The sequence below is a fragment of the Pyrgilauda ruficollis genome, unplaced genomic scaffold (genome assembly GCF_017590135.1).
Source record: "Pyrgilauda ruficollis isolate IOZ18807 unplaced genomic scaffold, ASM1759013v1 scaffold111, whole genome shotgun sequence".
Lineage (NCBI taxonomy): Eukaryota > Metazoa > Chordata > Aves > Passeriformes > Passeridae > Pyrgilauda > Pyrgilauda ruficollis.
Window position 1 is genome coordinate 756,138 of NW_024509322.1, and position 21,430 is coordinate 777,567.

Consider the following 21,430-nt stretch of genomic DNA (forward strand, 5'->3'; position numbering starts at 1 on the left):
CAGGTCTCACAGCACGCAGAGCTGTGAAGGATTCAGGACAAAATCATCAGCAGGGGTTTTGCTGGTGGGAACCAGGCTGTGCCAAGGCCAGGGGCGGGCAGGAACCGAGCAAGGATGTGGGATCAGCCACTGGAGCAGGCGATGGCACTGATCATGGCATGCTCGGGTGGGTCAGCCCTCCCCACCTCCCTCTTCCTCATGCCAAAGGCTGATCATTTTGGGCTGATTGCAAGTGCTGGGGCTCCCATTGCTTCCCACTGGGAAGATTGCACTCTGCCCTGATACATCCAGCAATTTCAGCCCTTCCTGCTGGCATTTTTACTTCCTTATTTCTATGTCTCCTTAGCTCCCTTGCTTTTCATCCCCTCCCATCCCTCCACGTCCTGGCTGTTGGCAGGGCTATCACAAGTGCAATAAGGAATGGCAGGAAAGGTCCCTCTGAGTGATAATTGTGTGCCTTGGGTGGTGTGACAGAGGACAAAGCCCAGAGCTGAGAGTCTCAAACTACTTGACAAGAACAATAATTGTCCCGAATGGTGCTGCCTGCAGAGACTTATTGCTGTTATCAAATGAAATATCTCTGGGAAAGACAGGGAGAGAGGCAGATCTGGCTCCTGACTGGGCTGAGCACCCAGGGATCATCACTGCTGGATGTGGCATTAGTGACAGACAGGCTGCTCACACACCTGGGTGTCCTGAGAGCATCTTTAACTGAAGTTGGAGCCACTTAGAAAAGATGCTTAAGCTGGCTCTGATCCCTGGTGTAAATCCTGAGGCATCAGGAAATGCAGAGCAAAAGTTAAGGCTCTCTCCCTGATTCTATCCCATGTGAAAGCAGGAAAAATCCTGAGTTTTGCAGAAGTTTTTTCTGCAAGAGGGAAATTTGAGCTCCTGGGCGCCTCGTGTGAGATGGGAGGGGGCAGGAAAACAAGGCAGGGCTGATTGCTTAGTCCAGCATGCAGCACCAACAGGAGGATCTGCTGGCAGGACAGCATCCCTTCAGGGACACACCACCACAGCACATCCTCCCACCCTCCCCTGGACCTTCTCCAAGCCTGCAATGCAGGTGCTGCTTTCAGTGCCTCCTCCAGCAACTGTGCTGAGTAAAAAAGCTCTGCCAGAGGGGGTTGGTTCGATTTGCAAACAGGCTCAGACAGCTCTTTCCAAAGCCAGGTGACCCCCGGAGCAGAGGCTCATTGTGTTGCATCAGCTCCTGCCTGAGTGCTAATTCTGGCAGGGAAGGAAATAATCATGATGGAGACAGATCTCCAGCACTCCTTCCCTATTGTCTGTGTCCTCTGCCACCTGCTCCACCAGCCAGGGCTTCTCTGCTGCCTTTTTGTATCTCTCTGAATGCTGCTTTCTTTTGTCTGTCTCTCCCTTCCACATCTCTTTCTCTCAGTGTCTGGCAAATTCCAAGCAACAATGGAATAACATTTCTCAGGGGAAAAAATAAAAAGAAAGAAAGAAGAAAGACCTCAAATCAGAGTCAAAGCTCCTTCAAAAGGAAGGGGAAGAAAAGGGGTGGAAAGGAAAGACAAGAGAAGGAAAGGGGAGGAAAGGAAAGACAAGGGAAGCAAAAATAAGGAAAAAGGAGGAAAGCGAGGGAAAGGGGAGGGCAGATGGAGAGAAGAGGCAGAAACAGGATAGAAAAGAGTTGATTTTATTCCCAAATGAGCCTCTCTCCCTGGAGAAGAAAGAGATCCACCTGGGCCACCACCAAACCTAGGACAAGATCCTGCAGACAGCACTCAGCACTGAGGTCATGGAGTGCCTTGGCAGCAGCCTGAGGCTCAGCCCTGCCACCCTCTGCAGCTCTGGCAGAGCCTTGAGTGTTCTGGCTTAGGAAAACAGACATTAAAGTCAAAATGGTGCAGTCACAGCACTCAGGCATCCTATGAGCAAATCCATCTGGGGACTCATCAAACCCCACTTCTCCGGTCCCAGGCACTGGCAATTTCTTGGAGCATGCAGGTAGTGTGGGAATAATCACCATTACCTGTCAAAACCAGTCTTTTATTGGGTTCTGCAATGTGGGATGCTGAGGCTGGCTGAAGTTACTTTCCTGCTCAGCCCAACTATGCTTAAGTAATCCTTAAATGAGATAATTCATTGGAATGCCTACATGTGCCAGAGAATTTGTGACTCTAAAGGGTCATTAAAGGTCTGTTTTGCCTGCTAAGACTCTTTGGACAGATATAATCTCTGCCCAGGACCATGCAATTCTCCCCTAGCTTCCACCATTTTAAAATAATACTTTGAAGAAAATGCACATACCTCCTTAACTTCCCAGTCTGTCCATTTCTAACCTGAAACCTGAATGCTCACAGGCCATTAACCAGTAATGAAAATCAGGGAGAGATGGGAGGGAGGGAGACAAAAGAACAAATAAGAGAGCATCGGTTGGGAAGTTGCTTGTTTGCAACAGATGTAAAATGTGTGAACTGCCTGCAGCCTTCAGCCCTGCTTAATGCAGCAGAATATGTTGTGACAAGCACTGCCCAGCAGTGGAGTGGCAGAGCTGCAGTGAAATGGCTAAAGCCTGTAATTAGCTCTTTGACTAATAAATCATCTCACAGCAGCAGCAATGGAAAGGACTCAATGCATATCCTGGAGACATGGATCTGTGGAGAAACCTCTGGAGAAGCAGAGGCATCCATGGAACGTGGGCTCAGCTCCTGGCTGCTGGCAGGTGACTGGGTTTGTCCCCAAAAGTGGCATTGCTGTGGTGACAGCCCTGCCATGACTCACACAGGCTCCTTGCAAGGAGAATCACAGGTCCTGCACTTCGGGTGGGGAAGTGGAGGTGGGCAGAGACAGAGGGACTGCTCAAAGGGCATGTGAGGGCTGCAGGAAGGTTTGACTCAGCCTAATCCCATCCATCCCTGGATGGGATTTGGTGCAGCCTGGTCCAGTGCAAAGTGTCCCTGCCCACGCAAGGGGTTGGAACTGGATGATCTTCAAGGTTCATTTTAACACAACCATTCTGGGATTCTGTGTTCTCACCTTTTTCTGACCCATTTCATGCTGGCACGTGTCAGACGGTTTAGATGGGGTTTTATCATCAAATGCCCCCAAAATAACCTTCACTCTCACGTTGACATCAACATCTGTCCCACTGGAAGCCCTTTTTGTGGGAATATGAGCAGGTTAAGCTGATATTACTGCCTGTGGCTCCAGCCCAGCCTGAGGATGGGATCCAGGGGCAGAAGCAACAACTGAGCGGTGGCACCAGCCAGCCCAAGGAGAAAAAAGGGCAGTTTCAAGCTACCAGCCAACCTTTTCCCACCTGTGTTTGGAACCACAGAATCATGAAAGCTGGAAAAGGCCTCCAAGACCATCAAATCCAGCCTTTGACTGAATACCCCTGTGCCCACTAGACCATATGGTGAAGTCTACACCTCGTTTGAACTCTACCAGGGATGGTGACTCCACCCCTGCTTTAATCCTATTTCAATGTTTAACCACTCTTCCAGTGAAGACATTTTTCTTAATATCCAACCTCCCCTGGCACAACTTGAGACCATTTCCCCTGGGAGAAAAGCCAGACCCCAACCTCACCACAACCTCCAGGTGCTTCTAGAGAGCAATAAAGTCTCCCTTGAGCCTTCTTTCTCCAGAGTAAACAACTCCAGCACCCTCAATCAGGTAAGAAAGGCTGTGACAGGACCCCAGAGCCCCTGGGGACAGTGCTGTGGGCACGTGTGTCCCTCTGCAGCTCACCGAGGTGTTCTGGCACTGCACGCTGGAGCTGTTGAACCTCAAGGCCGGCACCCTCTGCTCGCTGCCCTGGATGTTCAGGATGCACTCGTAGCCACGCTGGCCCGACTGGGGCTGGGGCAGGTTCTTGGCCTTCAGAGTGATGGGTTTGATCACCTCCACGGGCACCAGGATCTTCTCGGCCTGCAGCAGCTGGGGGCAGTCCTGGGGAGAGAGCAGACGAGTCACCAAGTCAGCACACGGGTTTCCCAGCCTCAGGAAAAGTCCTGTGGTGTCGGAACCCAGGACATCCCTCTGGGTGCCCTGGATGGCTCAAAATCCTGGCAGGGGCCTCGGAGACCCTGGCAGGAAGCCAAAGACACTTGGGATTTTGATCTCAACCCACGGAGCAAATTACCAACTTTATATGAAGAATTACAAGTCACAAAAGTTTAAGTAGCATAACAGTAGTTGTCACAGGGTGAAAGGTGGAATTTTGAAGAATTTTACTATAGGGGACAAGATGGAGGAATTTGGGCGTTGTCCTGTCCTTCTTCCTTCTTCTTCCTAGCCTCCATCTTCTAAGTGATGTTAGCATATTTGGATTGGTTCAGAGTAAAAGTACACAGTCTAACATAGATGATAGGTATTGGAAAATAACTGTAAATAAAGTCCACTTAGTTTTTAGTATAAAGAGATAGCACTGCCTCAGGGCAGTGCAGTGTGCCTTGGACTGACCTGCTGAACAGACCTCGGCAGGCCAGACAGAAAATGTTTAAGTAAGAAATAATAAACAACTTTGAGAACACGAGCTGAAGACTTCTGACTCCTTCTTTGACAGCTGGGTTGGGGAAAAGAGACTTTAAATACATCTCAGGGTCACCTTGACCAGAGGAGATCCCGAGACTGTGCTGCTTCCCAACCTTCTCAATTTGCCTGATTACAAAGCCTTTGCAGCTCCCTGGGCCTTGGTTTATTACAGAGTTATTCAAGCCTGGGAAGGCTCAGATAAACAGGTGAGGAAGGATTGCTTTCACCATCCTTTCCTACCTCCCTGGCTTATTTCAGCCTCCAGGACCCAGGGAAGCCACCTCTGGTGCTTTTTCATACCTGCTCTGTTTATTCAGGTAATGGAAAAGCAATCATGTTCTCTCCACAGACTTAACCCAGTCACAATGCCATGATGAAAGTGAATAAAGCAAAAATCTGAGCACAATTCCTGAGTTCCAAACAGCCAACACACCACTGTACAAAAGGCACAGCTCCAGCAAGACCTGTTGGAACCTATGGAGTCATGGTTGTTAAAAAGAGAATTTATTTTGGCTCAGAAGAGGAGAAAATATTCATTACACAGATCTAGACCCAGCTGCCAAGAAATAACTGTCACAAAAAGCATGGAAACCCGTTGGAAAAGCTTTCCACTAGTTCACAAAAGGAGAAATGCCAAGTGGGTGCTGCTAATGTGGTGCCCTCACACATGTGAACTCTGGGCACCCAAAGCTGCCTAGCAGGTGGCTGCATTTAAAGTTTCATTAATTAGCACAGCTTAATTAGTTAGAGTGGCCATGCTCTGCTTCTTCATAGCACAGTCAGACAGCTGCAAGATGTCCCTTTCATGGATTCTGGGGCCATGTCAGCTCTTTAGGAAATTACTGCAGCCTTTTCCTGTCCTGCCCAAAGATAAAGCCAAGTCCAGTTGTTTCCAGCAGAGACAGAGAAATGTAGGTGAGGGCAGGAGGAAAATGACTGATTCAGGGCAGAAAAGTAGGGAAAGGGACTGAAGGGTTAAAAAGTGGAATTTATGGCTCATTGAGAGCCTGGGATCTTGTTAGAGCAGATGGTGGGAGCATCTTACTGAAGCAAGTAGCTGAGGGAGATAAAGAAATGGATCAGATGTGCAACATCTGTAGTTTCACCAACAGGGACAGAATTGTTACAAGAGCCAGCACTCGTCACATGGAGGATGTGAGCTCATCCCTGGCCAGGGGCAGGCAGAAAACCCAGTAAGCACCCAACACACCCCTGCAGTGAAGTGCAGAACCATCCCCAGTCCCAAAGAGGATCTGAGGGTCTGTCCTAAGGGGCTGCCAGACTGAGGAGCCTGAGAGATGAGTTTCCATCTGCACTCACAGGGTGATCACTTAAGGGGCTGCACTTACAGCCCTTTGCTGCTCATGGTGGAAGTAATTGAGAGCCACTGATGGGCTTCAACTGGCCTTGCCCAGGCTGGCACCAGAACCAGGCCAGCAAAGCACAGCCACTGGAGCTGGGTGGAGCTGAACCACCTCGGATCCAGTGGCTCTTTGCCTGAGATAATCTGGCACAAGGCCTGGCTTGATGTGTGCTGCCAAGGCTTAACAGCCCATCCCATAAACCTGGCTGGAAGGAGGAAGGGTTGGAGGTGGAAAACCCATGGGGTACTGCAATGCAGGGATGAGCTTTATCACCGCCATCCTCTGCACTCTTGGGCTGGAGGATTGAGGAGCTACACCCTGTTCCAGCCCTCTCTGTCCTTGCTGCTTTCTGTTCTGTGATGGAACCTCTCCAGGGAGCTCCTAATGCTGAAACACAATGGGCAAAGGGTCACTGAAGCATTCTTATTGATAAAAGAGCAAGGTTTAACCATCTGGAAAGTCTTCCCAAGCTTAGGTTCAATGGTTCTACCACACCATGGCACACCAGCATTAAGGCTCCCTGCAGCACAAAAAAGTGAGGCATAATCTATAATCCTGGCTGATTTAAGACCAATAAAAACCCCAGAGGGCAGAAGAAGGAGGTGATCCAGGCTATATTAAGGAGTTTTCAGTACTGATCACACCAGCAGATGCAAACACCATTTGGGACCTTATGTCTTCAACAGCCCTGACCCTTCCCCATCACCTGCACAAGTCCTGGGGCTCCTGCCTCAGCTCCCTCTCTTTCTCTTGGCACCAGGAAAGACATTGGCAGCAGCCTCTCTTTGGCTTTTTTTTCCTCCCCAGCTCCAGGAGCTGAGAGAGAGATGCTCTGGCAGAGGGAATGAGTGGGGCAGGAGGGTGGGGAAGCCCTATCTGCCGCCGAGCAGGCGTTTCCCAGGAGCGGGCATTTCACTTGATGTGTGTCACAGAGAAAAGCCTCTGATGGGGGCTGTGGGATGGAGGCTGGAGATAGTCCTCTCTGCTACCTGCAGGCCAATCCCAGCTCTTCAGCCTGGTCTTTCTTGTGTGGCTTTATCCTGTCCCCCTCCACCACTGGTGCTGTAACCTTTCCGATAACACTTGTTTCAAGTTCATTAACAAGCCGTGATTGAGGCAGCCCCAAAACAGGGTTCGTTTGCATATAAAAAGCTTTGCAGTGCTGTGAGGAAGTTCATTATAGATAATTGAAGAGGCAAGCGCCATAAAGAGGAAATCCTCCCAATGTGGCTTTATCTGATTGACCTAATGTTCTTTCTAATTGAAATGGGGAGGGGAAAAGGCAATTTCATTGGGTGATGTACTGCATAAAACCTCAGAGCTTGGACCAGGCTCTGGGTTCAGATTCAAACACAGAACTCATTTTGCAGCCTGTGTCAAGCTTTGGGTGGTTTGTATTTTTAAGGGTAAAACAGGCCAGGTTTGTATTTTTGAGGGTAAAACATCAAGCTGGCCAGAGCAGACCCAAGCAGAAGGCTTTGTAAAAAGGAGTTATTTTGGACATTTTGCACTGGAGACACTTTCTCTTCACCCTTCTCCTTTGCTATGAACATCACCTAGGTTGGAAAAACACAGTTTTCATAGGATGCAGAGAAATAAACTCATAGACTGCCAACAACTGCACCAAGGATGGGCACAATCCCATCCCTTTTTTCCTTTGATATATAATAAATTAAATCTTTTGCCTGACTCTAAGGGGAGCTGGCAATCCAGAGAATCACTGTTGATTCATTTTATGTGTGTAGCTCCATTCCAGTTCTTGAATGCTTTCAAATGAGTCAGTCCATTTAAAATAATATCCTCCACCCTTGCCAATTACTGGTATCAGCAGCGATGCACACCTCACATCACCAAAATTTTGCCAATTACCAAGTCAGAGAGCTTTTGCAGTGAAACCACTGCACGAAATGAGCTGTACTCATTGGGTCGATGGTAGTTTAATTTTCTATATTTATAACTCCTCATAGAGCGCCTGCAAATGTGTTTTGTTGTAGCTTGCAGGAATAATAAAGTCTCAGAAATATGAGGACCTTTTCTCTCACATGTGTGTTATGGCCTTCATCAGAGCTGAGCCCGAGCTGGTCTCCAGTGAGAGCCATCGTGAGGATGCTGCTAAAGAGGATGAGGAGGCCTCTCTGAGGCCGTGTGGTCATAGTCCTGAACTAATTAGTTTGGTTTATTTATGGTTCTTCATACATCCAGAGCTATGATTTCATGGAGGTTTCACTGTGTTGTTTCCCAGTATAAGCTGGAGACTGACAAAATACCCCGAGTTCCTCTCCTAGGAAAAGGCATGTCGGGATGTCTCACAGCCTTGTGATACTGCACAGGTTTTCTCCCAACTTATTTTGCACAGTTTCGCTCTCTGATAGTGTTTTTGGCCAGGATTATGATCCAAAGGATCATCAAAGTGTTTTCCAGTTTTCAGTAGACAAGGAGCTTTATCTACCTTGGGTGACAGGCATTCCACATGGGAACAGGGAACACATCCATGGAGGTTTAACACAATGAACCCCCCAGCTACTAACAGCCCCCACCTTTTACTGGTTCACATCCCCACTTGTACATCTCTTGTCAGCCAGAGCATGCAGGGGAAGGAACCTTTCCAGGTTTTCCTTCATACTCCTCCCTCATGATCCCTGGCACCACTGGCTGGATCTCCACTTTCTGTGGAAGGAAACTAAAGCTCACCTAATGCTGAGGGCCCTGGGGGAACCACTGCCCAGATAAACTCAACCCTTGGCAATGGGCTTTCACCCTTCCTTTCCCAGAAGAGTAGGAGTCACCTCCATTCAGGAACAGACCATTAATTCCTTCATTGCTCCTTCATTACTTCATTCCAGCGCTAATTCCATCACTACTCAAAGCATCCAGTTTCTCTTTTTTTCTGCCACTAAAATCCATTTCTTTATCCTCAACTTTACAGGTTTTTTTTTTTTTTAACTTTCCTTTCAATATCCCCCACCCAGCAACCATCTTTGCACCTTATCTAAGGCATCTTGCCTGAAAAATAAATGACCACACAGTGAATCTAAGCGGTGACCAAGATTGACTCACTCAGGCCCTTTGGGACCCCGTAAGAAATGAAACTCAGAATGTTATTTACTCAGTTATTACGTAAATAAATATATCTTTTGTTCATCTGCTCTGCCGAGCTGCAGTGTTCTGTTTTCTCTGTGTTCCCTCTGGCTTTGTCACCCGCCCACTCTGCTGTAATCAAGTCAAGAGGGTAAGAGTTGAGAGGCAGGGATTGGGTTTTTTATAAAGATATCTAGACCACAGCATCTGGATGCTCTGTAAATTAAACTAGATTAAAAAAAAAATCCATCAAAACAAAAGCAGACCAAGGAAAGAGAAAGAAAAAGAAGGCAAGCAATGAGAAAAAGGAGAGGGAAAACAGGCAAAAGAGAGGCAAAAAACCCCTAACCTTTCATTGACTTTGCAGAAATCAGATTTCATCTGGATAAAATGCAGGAAAAAAAGCAAGTTTACAAATGAGAGGCAGCAAGTTTACAAATGAGAGGCAGCAGGGACTGCCTGGAATTTGTTTCTTGAAGTTTCCTGAAGTTGTCTCTCACACCTCTGCACGGTCACACCGGGTCACCACCCTGTACTGCTGCAAACCCAGGGCTCCAGGTCTGCCAAGCTGGTTCCTTTTAAACTCCTGCACAGCTTCCCAGATCCTGGATAGTCTGGAGAAGGAAGCAGCAAGGAGCTCTCAATCCCCAGTGCAGGAGGAGAAGGGGTGAGTTACAGTCCATGCTGCGTTTACATTATTATACCACTAATTCTTAGCGTCGTAAAAATTATATTTAAAATTTACACAAACAGTGCTGGGGAATGTTATTATGTTATAAAGTGGAATCAGGTCAATGCCTTGTAGGCAGGAATCCAAGCTCCATAAATTTCTGGATATACTTCTCCCAAATTTACATCGGCACCAGCAGCAATCAAACCAGCTCCGAAAAAAGCTCACCCGGTCAAAGAATTTTTTAATGCACCATATATTTTATCTGCACTTCCTAAGTTTACAGTGTTGTTAGTTTGATTGATGGCGTGCTTATTTATTGGCACAGGAAAAGTAATAATACATGAGGAAAATGCTCCGAACTTTAAAGGCAGCTGATGAGGAGAAAGCAACAGGATTTATGGGAAGTGTAAACATCTGCAGAGACAACAAAGGAATAATTGAGTCCCTGCATCTCTGTCACTTCTGGTGGCTCTTTTCTAGTTAAGAGTCTTCCATGCACTCAGGAGCAAATTCCGCTCTCTTTGGTCAGGCATTGCCAGGGGTTCTGGTGCCTGGCAAAAGGGGGTTGGCCTGGAGGCTGGTGGCCAGGCCAGGGAAAGATTTGGCCCTGGTTTAGCTCTGTGCACTCTGGCAGCTGCACATGTCAGTGGTGGCTTGCACAGATCAGATACCACAGCTGGAGGGAGAGCAGCAGGCCATAAAATGGGCTGGGCTGGAAGGGATATTAAAGATGAGTTCAGACCCAACCCCACTCTGTTCTCACTCCAAAATGAGATCTGCCCTTGTACCCACTCAGAAATATTCCTACAAAGACAGGTCCATGCCTGGAGCACCTTGGGTCACAGCCTCTCATCTCCACTGCTTGTTTGGCACAGCCCAGGGGTCTCTTTGCTGTCACACACCACCAGCTCTGCAGGATAACTCAGGCAGTGAACTGGTTTGGTTGCATCTTAATGGGGAATCTCCACCTCCCAACTGTGGAACTCGCAAGTGATGAAAATTGTTTGGTTTTGAGAAGATCACTCAACTTCATTGATTCTCAGAATCACAGGATAGTTTGGGTGGGAGGGGACCTCAAAGATCAGCCAGTCCTACCCCAGCCATGAACAGGGACACCTTCCACTGTCCCAGGTTGCTTCAACCTGGTTTTGAACACTCCTAGGGATGGGACATCCAAAATTTCTCAGGGAAACCTCTAGCAGACCTCCTCACTGATGGACAGGAGATCATCAGCTCAGCTGCCCTGGGTCCCTGGCCTCGGTGCTGTGGAGGCTGGGGAGTGATGAGTGATGCTGATCACCAGAGAGTGGCTGCTCAAAAGCAGGATCTAAATGAAGATAAGCAACCTGCCCTCCCATGGCTCACTGCCCACCCCTGGTGATTGGGAGCAAAGTGATTCCCCCAAGGCCACACAGGCAGTGCTGGGAAATGACCCAGGTCTGTTGAGAGCTTGATCCTAACCCAGGACTGTTCTGCCTCTGTAGTCAGTCCACACATCACTGCTGATGAACATTAATGATTTTACCCTCCTTTAATTCTTTATTAATAGAGTCTTTCTTAGCTGGTCCATTATTTCACGAGGATCAAGGTCAGGCTGCCATAATTATCCAAGCGCCACATTTATCCTTTTTAAATAGAGACACAACATTAGCTTTCTTTCAGCCCTTTGCTGCTTTGACACACTCTCAGAAGGAGAAGTAATGATCCAGAGAGCAGGAGCCTTCTGGTCACTGGATAGGGGAGTGGACCAGTGACAAAAATAGTCGATGGTTTTGTCATGAGGTCCATCTGCTCGCTGGAAAGAGGCTACTGGGGACACGTGGGCAGCCTCAGTCCTGATGCTTCCTGAGTTTGGAAATCATAAATAATATGAATATGTGCATTGAGGAAGGTGGTGTGTGTGCAAGAGACAAGAAAATCATGTATTTACTTGGGCAATCTGTCTTTTGTTAAAGGAAAGCCCTGGTTAAGTGAGAGAGTTCTTCCAAACAATTCACACAGGAAAACTGGATTGTGCAAAGCTGTGGAAGGCACGGAGCAGAGCACAAGCAGCTCATAAAAGAGTAATTAATTCCTTCCCTAATTATGTCTATATAAATCTGCACCCTTCCCAGCCAGCCTTCTGTCTTTCTGTAAGGAGTTCTACCAGAAGTTCACAAGAACTTCCATGTATGCTCCTGCCCAGGCAGAGGGGTTGGAATTAGATGATGTTTAAGGTCCCTTCCAACCCAAATCACTTTGATTCTAAGACAATGACATTGACCTGTCACTCCTCAATGAAGTTCATTATTAACCAGTGCCAAGAAATGGGTTTGGCACACATAAGGGACATTATCTGACCAGGAATTCCTCAGAAGTGGGAGGCATTCCCATGACAACACTCTCCCATGGGGATTTCTGAGGTCTAATGAGGGTTGAGCCCAAGCTGTAGTGCTTTCTTCCTAAGAGGACTGAAAGCCTATTTCTCCTCTAAAGCTGTGCATTTTTACAGTCAGTAGAAACCTGAGAACTCCAGACTCTCTGGAACTCTGAGACCTCCAGACTTTGGCCCAACAAGGCCCAGAATGGTCAGAGAGTTTGGCAGTGGATGGAGGAGACAGAGGAACAGATGGGATGGAGGTTGCACAGAGGTCACTTCCTTTAGAAACCAGGACAGAAGCCCAGGGAATCATCATAGTTTGGCTTCCACAGTGGGAAGGTCAGGACCATGATATCACAGCTCTAATCATCCTCTCCCTCCCCGAGATCCACGGCAGCATGAGATAACAGCCAAACCAAGGCAAATGGATTCATGCTCAGAGAGCAGGCAGGGAAGGAGGGTTTGGGATCCTGGAAATGCCCCAAGAGAGGCAGGACACACATTCCAGCCTCACCTCTTATCTGCAGCCTCAACATCCTGAGAATGTTTCTCCTTGGCCAGCCCCCAAAGCGGTGAGTGCAGCTGATGCTACAATGGAGAAAAGCAAATTCTTCCAAGCCAAGACATCACCCTGGACTGCCTGAATGGGGAATTGTCCTTCCTCCCTCAGACTGCAGGGTGCCACAAGGATTCCTGCAGATATCCAGAGAACCAGAAAACCCTGTAGCCACTTGAGGCATTACAATAGCACTGCACTGAGATAGGCTTTCAAAACAAAATAAGCTCTTCCCGGTGTTTTTTTCAAGGATGCTGTGTTGGCGGGGACAGATGAACATTACCCTGCTGCATTCTGAGATCACTCTGTCCTGTGGGATAGATAATCCTGCATAACAAAGATGAGCAGCCCAACTGTTATGAAAAACAGCAGGGACAGTGTATTGAGTGTCAGGTGTTTCTTGTATCTCTCATTCCAACCCTGAGCTGCTCCTCGAAATCACACGAGCAGGTCCTTCATTAGTCACTCACAAGGTGAGGCTGAGCTCTAAGAAAACAAGATGTGCATTAAGGTGGGATGTGCTGCTCTCAGAAAAGCCCTTTTCATTTCTCAGATCCTGTGGTAGTTTGGTTGGAGGTCTCGATGAGAGGAGGAAGGATGGAGCTGTTGTGCACCAGGACAGATTTCCTGAAGATCCACCACCATAATGATCAGAAATATATTAGCTATTAGATAGATGAGATAATATATTAAGAAGAAATTATTTATTCTGTGGGTGGGGAGGCCCTGGCACAGGGTGCCCAGAGAAGCTGTGGCTGCCCCTGGATCCCTGGAAGTGTCCAAGGCCAGGCTGGACAGGGCTTGGAGCAACCTGGGATAGTGGGAGATGTCCCTGCCCATGGCAGGGGGTTGGAATGAGATTATCTTTAAGGTCTTTTCTAACCCAAACCAGTCTATGATTCTAAGAATTAATACATCTCAAACGCTGCTCAAAGTTACTGCAAAAATGGAACAAGTTACCAGCCTTTTCCCCTGCCAGCTGGATGACTGCAGGGCAGAAAGGCTCAGAGATAGAAAAAGATACCCAAAAATAACAGAAGAAGCCTCTTCACAGTTTTCTTCTTCTTCTTCACCTCAGTGCAAGTCACCGTGACTAGCAAACAACAGCAAATTATCTAATTTGTTTGTACGTGCTCAAAGGCTTCTCATGAGCAGCCCCCACTGTGAGATCACAGCTCCAGGAACTAAGGATGGTACAAGCACCTATTAACTGGAAGTGCTTACCCAAATCAGAAGGTGTGAGGGAATCAGGGGCACGGAAAGGTGAACGTGTCCAAGCCAACTCAGAGTCAGAAATACAACTCTCATCTGCTGAAATCAAACCTGTGGCTCTGACACTGGCTCTGAGCAGCATTTTCATGCTCTAACAAGACTCCCTGAACAAAGGGGAGCTTTTTGTCCAGCCTCCAATCTCTGTGTTTAATTTCCTCTCATCATTATCTGAAGCACCCCCTCTGAAGAGGATGTACCCACTACAGGACACATCTCCTTTTCTAGGAAAGTGCTGTAATGATGGATGGGGGCTGAAATGTCACAGCCTGAAATGCCAAACCACCAGGAGTCCCAGGGCACAGCTGGGTCCAAACCACCAGCTGCAGCCTCCTCCTGGATTACCCCCGTCTTCCCTGGACATGAGGCAGAGCAAACCAAACTCCATCACACGTGCTTGGAAACCCTTCTAGGAGTGAAACAGATGCAAAGCACCAACCACCTGTGCTGCAGGTGCCACGAAATGTGTGCAGATCCTACCTGCATGGCGTGGCTGCCAGTACCCCTGATGCCTCAGGTTTTAGCTTTTATATTTTTCACATTCTAAGCTGCTTTAGTGTGTGGGTCTGAACTTCATATTATGGGATGGTAAGCTCTGTGCACAGAGCAGGGAGACAAAACAATTCCTGCTCCAGCTGGGCACCAAGGACAAATGATCCAAATCTCAGCCCAGGAGCACAAACTCTGTGGGCTGCAGAGAGAAAAACAAGCAGGATGGGAGTGCAGGGGCTGAGCTGGAATTGGACACTGAACTGCAATGTGCACATGGAGCAGAGCTGATCCCAGGGAGAGACCCCGGGAGCGCTCGTGCATTTTGGGACCATTTGGGTTCATCTTGGGGGCAGCCCTGGCTGGGCTCTTGTGCTGCCCGAGGTGCGTCCATGGAGGAGATCCTTTCAATCCATACCTGCTGTATTCTGTAACTGTGCCCAGCCTCTGTCCTAGCTCAGCCTTCTCAAGGCATCACCCCTGCCTTGCCCAGCAAGCTGCCTGCAGTTGCCATAGAAACTCCACCTCACACCCTCCCCTCAATGACAGACAGGTGCCAGGATAAATGAAGGGATAATTGACAAGCCAGGAAAGGGTTTGGAGCTCTGGGACTGGCCTGACTGGAGCTGTCATTGCAGCCCCTGAGAAAGGAGAGGTGCATTCATCTGAGCAGGGATGGGTTTTCTCCTCTCCCCATGCTGAGGCCTCCCGCAGTCGCCTCTCTAGATGGGTTAAGTGAAGCTGGAAAGAGGAGAGGGATGAAAACCGAGCAGTTGCCACAGCAACAGCTGAAGATGCATCACCAGAAGGGTTTTTGATGCAAGGCAGCAAGGAGTTGGCCATGCTCCCCCAATGGCCCAGCAGGTCCTCTGTCCCCTCCCCAGTGCAGCCACCCAGTTCACTGGGGTACATTTTGGGAGCAGGTGGGTGCTGTGACTTCTTTCTGCACCCTGAAAAGAGGACAAAACAGGACATTTGGAGGGCCTGGAAACAAGTCTGGGTTTTGGAGGCCTTGGGGCAAAGTCCCCTCTGAGTCTGAGAGAGAACAGCAGGATGGGGAAGGCACTGTTGAGTTTACTACAAAGTCCATGATGAGGAGACATGGACATTAAACATATAAATTGGGGTGGGATGGGATGGGATAGAATAGAATAGAATAGAATAGAATAATTTTCAGTTCAAAGGGACCTAATAGAGCAGAATAGAATAAAATACTGTATTTTCAGTTCAAAGGGACCTACAAACCACCATCCTGCCCAACTTCCTGACCACTTCAGGACTAACAAAAATTTAAAGCCTGTTATTAAGGGCATTATCCAAATGCCTCTTAGATGCCTGTCAGTTCAGGTATCACCACCTTCCACCTTCTTTTCCCCCACTTCCTTCCACCCCATTTCCCAACAAACACCTTCCCAAGAAGAACCAGCAGCCAGGCAGAGCTAAATGAGTGCAGTGGTGATGGAAGCCACCAGGACAGCTCTTGGTTTGGCCCAAGGCAGGAGCAAAGCCATGCTCTGCTCCCCAGCAGCTGCTTGCCAGCACGCAGCTCACAGGGCTCCCCATCACTCCAGACAAATGAATATTTGAAGCAGTTGTTCCTTTTATGTGGGCTTTGCTGTCATTAGCACGTACAACTCCACATAAAACACCTCGGTGCGAGATCTTTTCTTCTCTTCCCGTTTTAGGCAGCAGATGAAAATCCTTTTAATGAAAGGCTTGTTTGGGGGAGAAAGAAAAACACATGCACGCACATGTCGGCTGAGCAGGGAAAGATGAAAACCTCCTTCGAGGTAATTAAATTATTATGTATCTATTAAACCTGGTGAATAACAGATTTGTTATCTAGGCTTGCTTTTGGCTTGTGCCATTTTCCCCCTTCTTTTTCCCTACACAAAGCTAAAATCCTTGCAAGGCCTGGAACAAGATAATGTTCATCTTAGAGAAAAAGGCACGAATAAAAGATTTATTCCTTTATCCCATCTAGTCAAGCAGGCTATCCCAGCATCCCATCCTTGTACAGAGACATTGACATGAAAACTTCTCCCTGAATCAGAGCAGATCTGAGTGGAGAAAAGACAGATGAGGCAATCAGCATTGGGTAATTGATATCGGGAGACAGGTATTGTTTCTACAGCCCCTGTCACACTGGAGACCCTCAAATCCATTGTTTTACACCTCTTGCCTCAGTTTCCCCCCAGTTCTTGCTGACTGTCTTGCCCATTTACAGAAGGAAGTTGCTGAGCTCTCTTGCTTGGGGATTGTATAGGTAAGGGTTGATTTCAGAGTGGGAACAATGCAATGGTTTGTGCTCAGACTCTGAGCCTGCACTCTGACTTCAGCTCCAGTCAGCAGCAGATGTCAAAAGCAGAGACAGGATGACAAAGAAAAACTCCCAGAAGTCCACTTCCTTCTATCTCTGAGACTAATTCTCTCTACTTTTGCCATCAGCTCTTTGGGAAAAACAGCAACAGCAGAACAACAGTCCACTCCAGTATTAAAATGTCCTTTTTCCCTCGTGCTTTCCCTTCCTGCCTCAGTAACAATAATATCAGCTCCTCTTCCTAAAGCAAGAAGTCACTCAGTATATTTCAAGTGAGTGGGCCTTGCTTTCAAAACCCCGCTGTAAAGGGAAATTACACGCCAAGGTGAAGTATTTCTTCTACAAATCATCTGGGGACATCATGAACCCTCTGTGATTAAGATCAGTGCCATAATCATAAATACTCCTGCTTTATGACTAAGCTGGAGCTCTTCACTGGAGCAAACCTGGGCTTTCCCAAAGCTCCCAGAGTGGCTGATCCAGATCTGTGGCAGACAGAACTGATTCCCCTGACAAGTGGCAGGTAAGAAAGTCATATCTCAGAGCTGATGGTGGGGGAACAGGCATTTTCTGTCCTTTCTCCATCCCTGGTTGTTTTGCCATTCCCAGCATGGGGCTGGCTGATCCCAGCTATCCACAAGGCAATTCAAAGGCTGCCCTTGGATGGCAGTAACAGCATTTCCTGGACAGTGTGGGTCGTAGCCAAAGCCTTTCTGCTGTCCCTCTGGATCAGTCTCACATCCATCCAGCATCCTGCACCAACCAATAACTCATACTACAAGGAAATACAAGCAAAAGCCCCAAGATCCTCTCAGAGAACATGAATAAGGCTTAAATGAAAGGCTGAGCCTGTGGGAGCCCAGAAATTTGTGAGGAATCCTAAGGAAATGATGGAGTCAGGAGGACACAAGGGCACAACCTTCCTTAGAGAGCACTCCAGACCAGCCCAGGGGGGAGAGGTGCCAGCCCAAATGAGCCCATTTGCAGCCCAGGACATCTGGACAGTGGGAAGCCTCTTCCCACAGGATGGCAAGATGTTGTATAGGCAAACAGAGAAAAAAAAAATCACCTGAGGGTGGGCATAGCAAGGGAAGGTGAAGGCCACAGTGATGGGGAAGGTGAAGGCTTGGTGTGCCAGCCTGATGGCTCCAGAGGGAAGCAGTTTCTGGCATGGGTCCATGTGACAGAGTAACACCAATATTTGTTTTGGGAAGATGCCTGAGTTAATGTGCTCAGCAAACTCATGGAGAGACAGAAAATGGGATGGTCCAACCACCCCATAATTCCCATCAGCACCTCCTCAAGATTTACTTATCAGGTACTCATGCCTGGGTGGTGGCAAAGCCTTCCCTCTCCTCATCCTCCAGGGCTCCAAATGCTGGTAGAGGAAAGGATTGAAAGGAGAATGGATGTGAGAGGCCAGTGAAAACAGAGCCACTATTATAGGGGTGGGTGCCCTTTGAGCTCTGCTGAAGATGGGAGCAGACCCGGGTCTTGTCAAGCATGTGAGACACGTTGCATCGCCAGGAGCCAGGGGAAGGTCTGGGCTGGCAAAGAGGAGCCAGGCTTGGCTTCTTCAGGGTACTGAATGGTTTCTGTTGTTCAGAGAACCCACTCAAGTGCACAGGACAGAAAATGATAGAATTGCAGGTGACAGTAGAAAATAGGCAGTGGAAGTTTCGGTGAGAGCGGTGAGTCAGTGAGAAGATGGCTTTCAAGAGAAGCGTGGGTGATAGACATTCCTTCAAAGTGCCATTTGACAAAAAAGAAAAATACCCAAAAAACCAACCTTCTGGCCACAGAGTGATTGTAAATCTGTTTTGCCAGAGGGCACTTGTGATGCCATCCTTCCCCAGCCCTTGAGAGCCACAAACACACAGAGGGAATGAGAAGGAGCCTGAAGCTGCAGGGCATTTCTCACACTGCCAGGCACAAAGCAAGCTCTGAAAGTTTTGGGAGTTGCAAGGCCTTTGTCCTTGCAAATGTTGTCATTCCAGTCCTTCCTCTGTTGAGCAGACAGCAAAACCAGCTCCTGAATTCAGCAGATTATTCCAGATGTTGGATCCCAGGGGAATGAGGTCCCATTTGTGCCCAGAGAAGGCAAAAAAATGCTGCAGCCCCCACTAGCAATGACCAGTGTAACATCCATGATGCTGTCATTGCCTTGTAGATCAGCTGTGGTTTTCCAAGGTCGGGTCTGTGCCTCTTCCTGCTGCCTTGAAAATCTCATTTTTACAAGATCAGAAAGGGCGTACACAAAGGTTAGCAGGGAATTCTCTTTTAAAGGGAGTAGAAGAGAGGAAAAGCAAACTCTGCTGACAAAGCTCCTCAAAATGGAGCTATCTCCTGAATAGGACATCTTTCAGACACAGAAGAGAGGTGATACAGCTAAAACCAGGCAGAGTTTGATGAATTCCTGCCTCCTCCCCAGTTCTGCAGAGCAACACCTTGAAGAACAAAGTAAAGAGCAGTGGCTGTGCCGTCTCCTATCCCTTCCCTAAGAAACTGGGATAACTCTCGTGATCTTTGTGATGGATCAGGAGATCCACTGAGGATTGTGGGCATCTCACTTTGGGCAGGGGACTGGAGGGGAGGAGAGCTGGAAGCTGGGAAGGTGAGCCCTGTGCTTGAAGCACACCAGAGGAGAGCAGGGGTGGTGCTGGTGACACTGCAGAGTGGAAAACTGGGACAAAGTGTCCCAGAAGATCCCAAACAGTGAGAAAATGAGGTTCCCACAGTGCCTGGAGTGGATGGGACAGCAGGACTGGACAAAGTATGGCAAGGCTTGGAATAACCCTGGGCTGCCTTTCCTCACCCCTCCACCACCAAGCTCAGGGCATCAAACCCTCCAGCTCCTCAGCACATTTCCCAATAGTTCTACAGAAAATCCTGAATCCTGGTAGATGGAGAACTCATGAGTATTTACTTATGGCTTTTCCCAGTGCCAGAGCAGGTCAGGACGTCTGACGCAGGACATCCCAACCAGCACAAATGTGACAGCTCCTCCAGCATTTACAGAAGGGGTGGGAGGGAATGGCAATGTCACAGACACTACACGTGGGACCAGGAAGGAATTAAGTGGCTTCCTATTTGCATTCTCCTTGCCTGCAAGGGCTCCTTGGCTACAACACCAGCCAGGCAGCATTTGCTGCTCTGTAGTAAGACCCAAGCTCCAGTTCAGCTCAGTCAGTGGCAATCTGGGGGGCAGTTGGATGCATCAAACCCACAAAGCCCCAGAGGTGTTCCAAACACAGCTGGAATCTACTGAACCCATGGCCAAAGCCCTAAATCTTCCCCAGGTCTCAGCAGCCTGGGGTTGGTAGCTGGAGAGAGAGGCACAACCAGTGTTTCCCATCCCTGCCAGACCTTTGGGGCCAGGAGTTTGTGATGAGTTTCCAAGGTTACACACTGTCTTATTTTCTGACCAAGAGATGGGTCAGTTGAGAGGTGTTTTAGAAACTTTTATAACATTTTCAGTCTCATGTGAAGGGTGAGACAATACAGATGTTATAATTCACACCATCACAATCAGAAGCCAATAATTTCTTAATTAATCTTAAGATATGATAAGTGTTTATTGCTCTGTCAGCTTTAGCCACACCATGCTGTAAATGCCTTAAAGCCAATCATCTAAAATTACCCCTCGTGGGTCCCACTCCAATGCCTCTTTCACAGTTCTATTTCTCCAAAGCATCCAGTCTTATTTGCAAGGCCACCCTTTGAAACTTGTTTCCAGTTCCATTTCTCTCTCAGCAATGTCTGTGTTATTCCAGCCTTCTGTCAGGCTTTGAGAATTTTCTACAAATTCATTTCCCACATCACACTGCCTGTGGTGTGCAGGAGGGAGGGAACAGGTCCTGGGGGTCTGGCAGAGCAGAGGGGAGAGGAGATCCCTGCAGAGGGAGAGGGGAGGGTGAGCAGAGGAGGGAAAGGCTGGGGCTGGAGGTGGAGAAGGTTTCGTGGGCTGACAAGGTCAGCAGGAGCAGGGAGGTCACTCTGCCCTGCACTGGCACTGCTGGGGTGACACCAGCCCTAAGCATCACAGACATGTGGCACATTCCCTGTGCCTGTGCCTACCTCAGGCATCTTGACTCGTCCCTCCTGGAAGGAGCAGGAGCTGGGGTCGTGGGTGCAGACGTGGCGATACTTGCACCAGTGGCAGCGGTAGGGGCTCTCCACACACGACAGGCACCTGCAACAGGGACAGAGAGCAATCACTCAGCCAGCTGGGTCCTGATGAGGCCTTAAATTTTAGCATTTCTATTTTCCAGCTCCTGTACTGCATCAGTGTGTAGCTCTGAACTCCATGCAGAGTTTGTGAGCTCTCTTCACAGTTTGGGCAGACAGAACAATCCAGGCCTGAGAACCAAGGACACCTCACAGCCTCAGCCCAGAAAGGACAAAGCAAACTGGGGGAATGTGACTTCATCACCTGAAGCTGTAATTGGACAATTAACCCCTGATATGCAAATAGACCAAACTTATATCTGCCCAAAAACTCCTGACTGTCAGGAATCTTGGGTCCATCTTGGGTGCAGCCTCTGCCAGGCTCTTGCACTGCCCAGGGTGTATCTATTGAAGGCCTTTAATAAATCCCCAATATATTCTCTAACTCTGTCCAGCCTCTGTTCTAGGTAGTCCAAGGGATCACTGACAGCCTTTCCCAGAGGGAAGTACAGCCTGGAGAACGTTGCTTTTGCAGGAGGACACAGGCTCTGCACTGACCCAAAGAGCTGGTTTTGCTCTGGCCTGAGCTGGTTGTCACCGGCACCTCAAATGTCTCATAAGATTAAATAATTTAGATTGCATTCAT

General features: G+C 48.3%; 1 protein-coding gene across 1 annotated transcript in view; it reads right to left on the reverse strand.

The window, feature by feature from the left end:
• PLXNA4 (plexin A4) overlaps positions 1-21,430 on the reverse strand; it is a 443,098-nt gene that overhangs the window by 86,008 nt on the left and 335,660 nt on the right. The window contains exons 9-10 of the mRNA XM_041477472.1: positions 20,695-20,809; positions 3,724-3,924 (exon numbers count right to left, since the gene is read on the reverse strand). Of these exons, the coding sequence (XP_041333406.1) occupies positions 3,724-3,924; positions 20,695-20,809 (316 nt within the window). The remainder of the gene's footprint in view (positions 1-3,723; positions 3,925-20,694; positions 20,810-21,430) is intronic.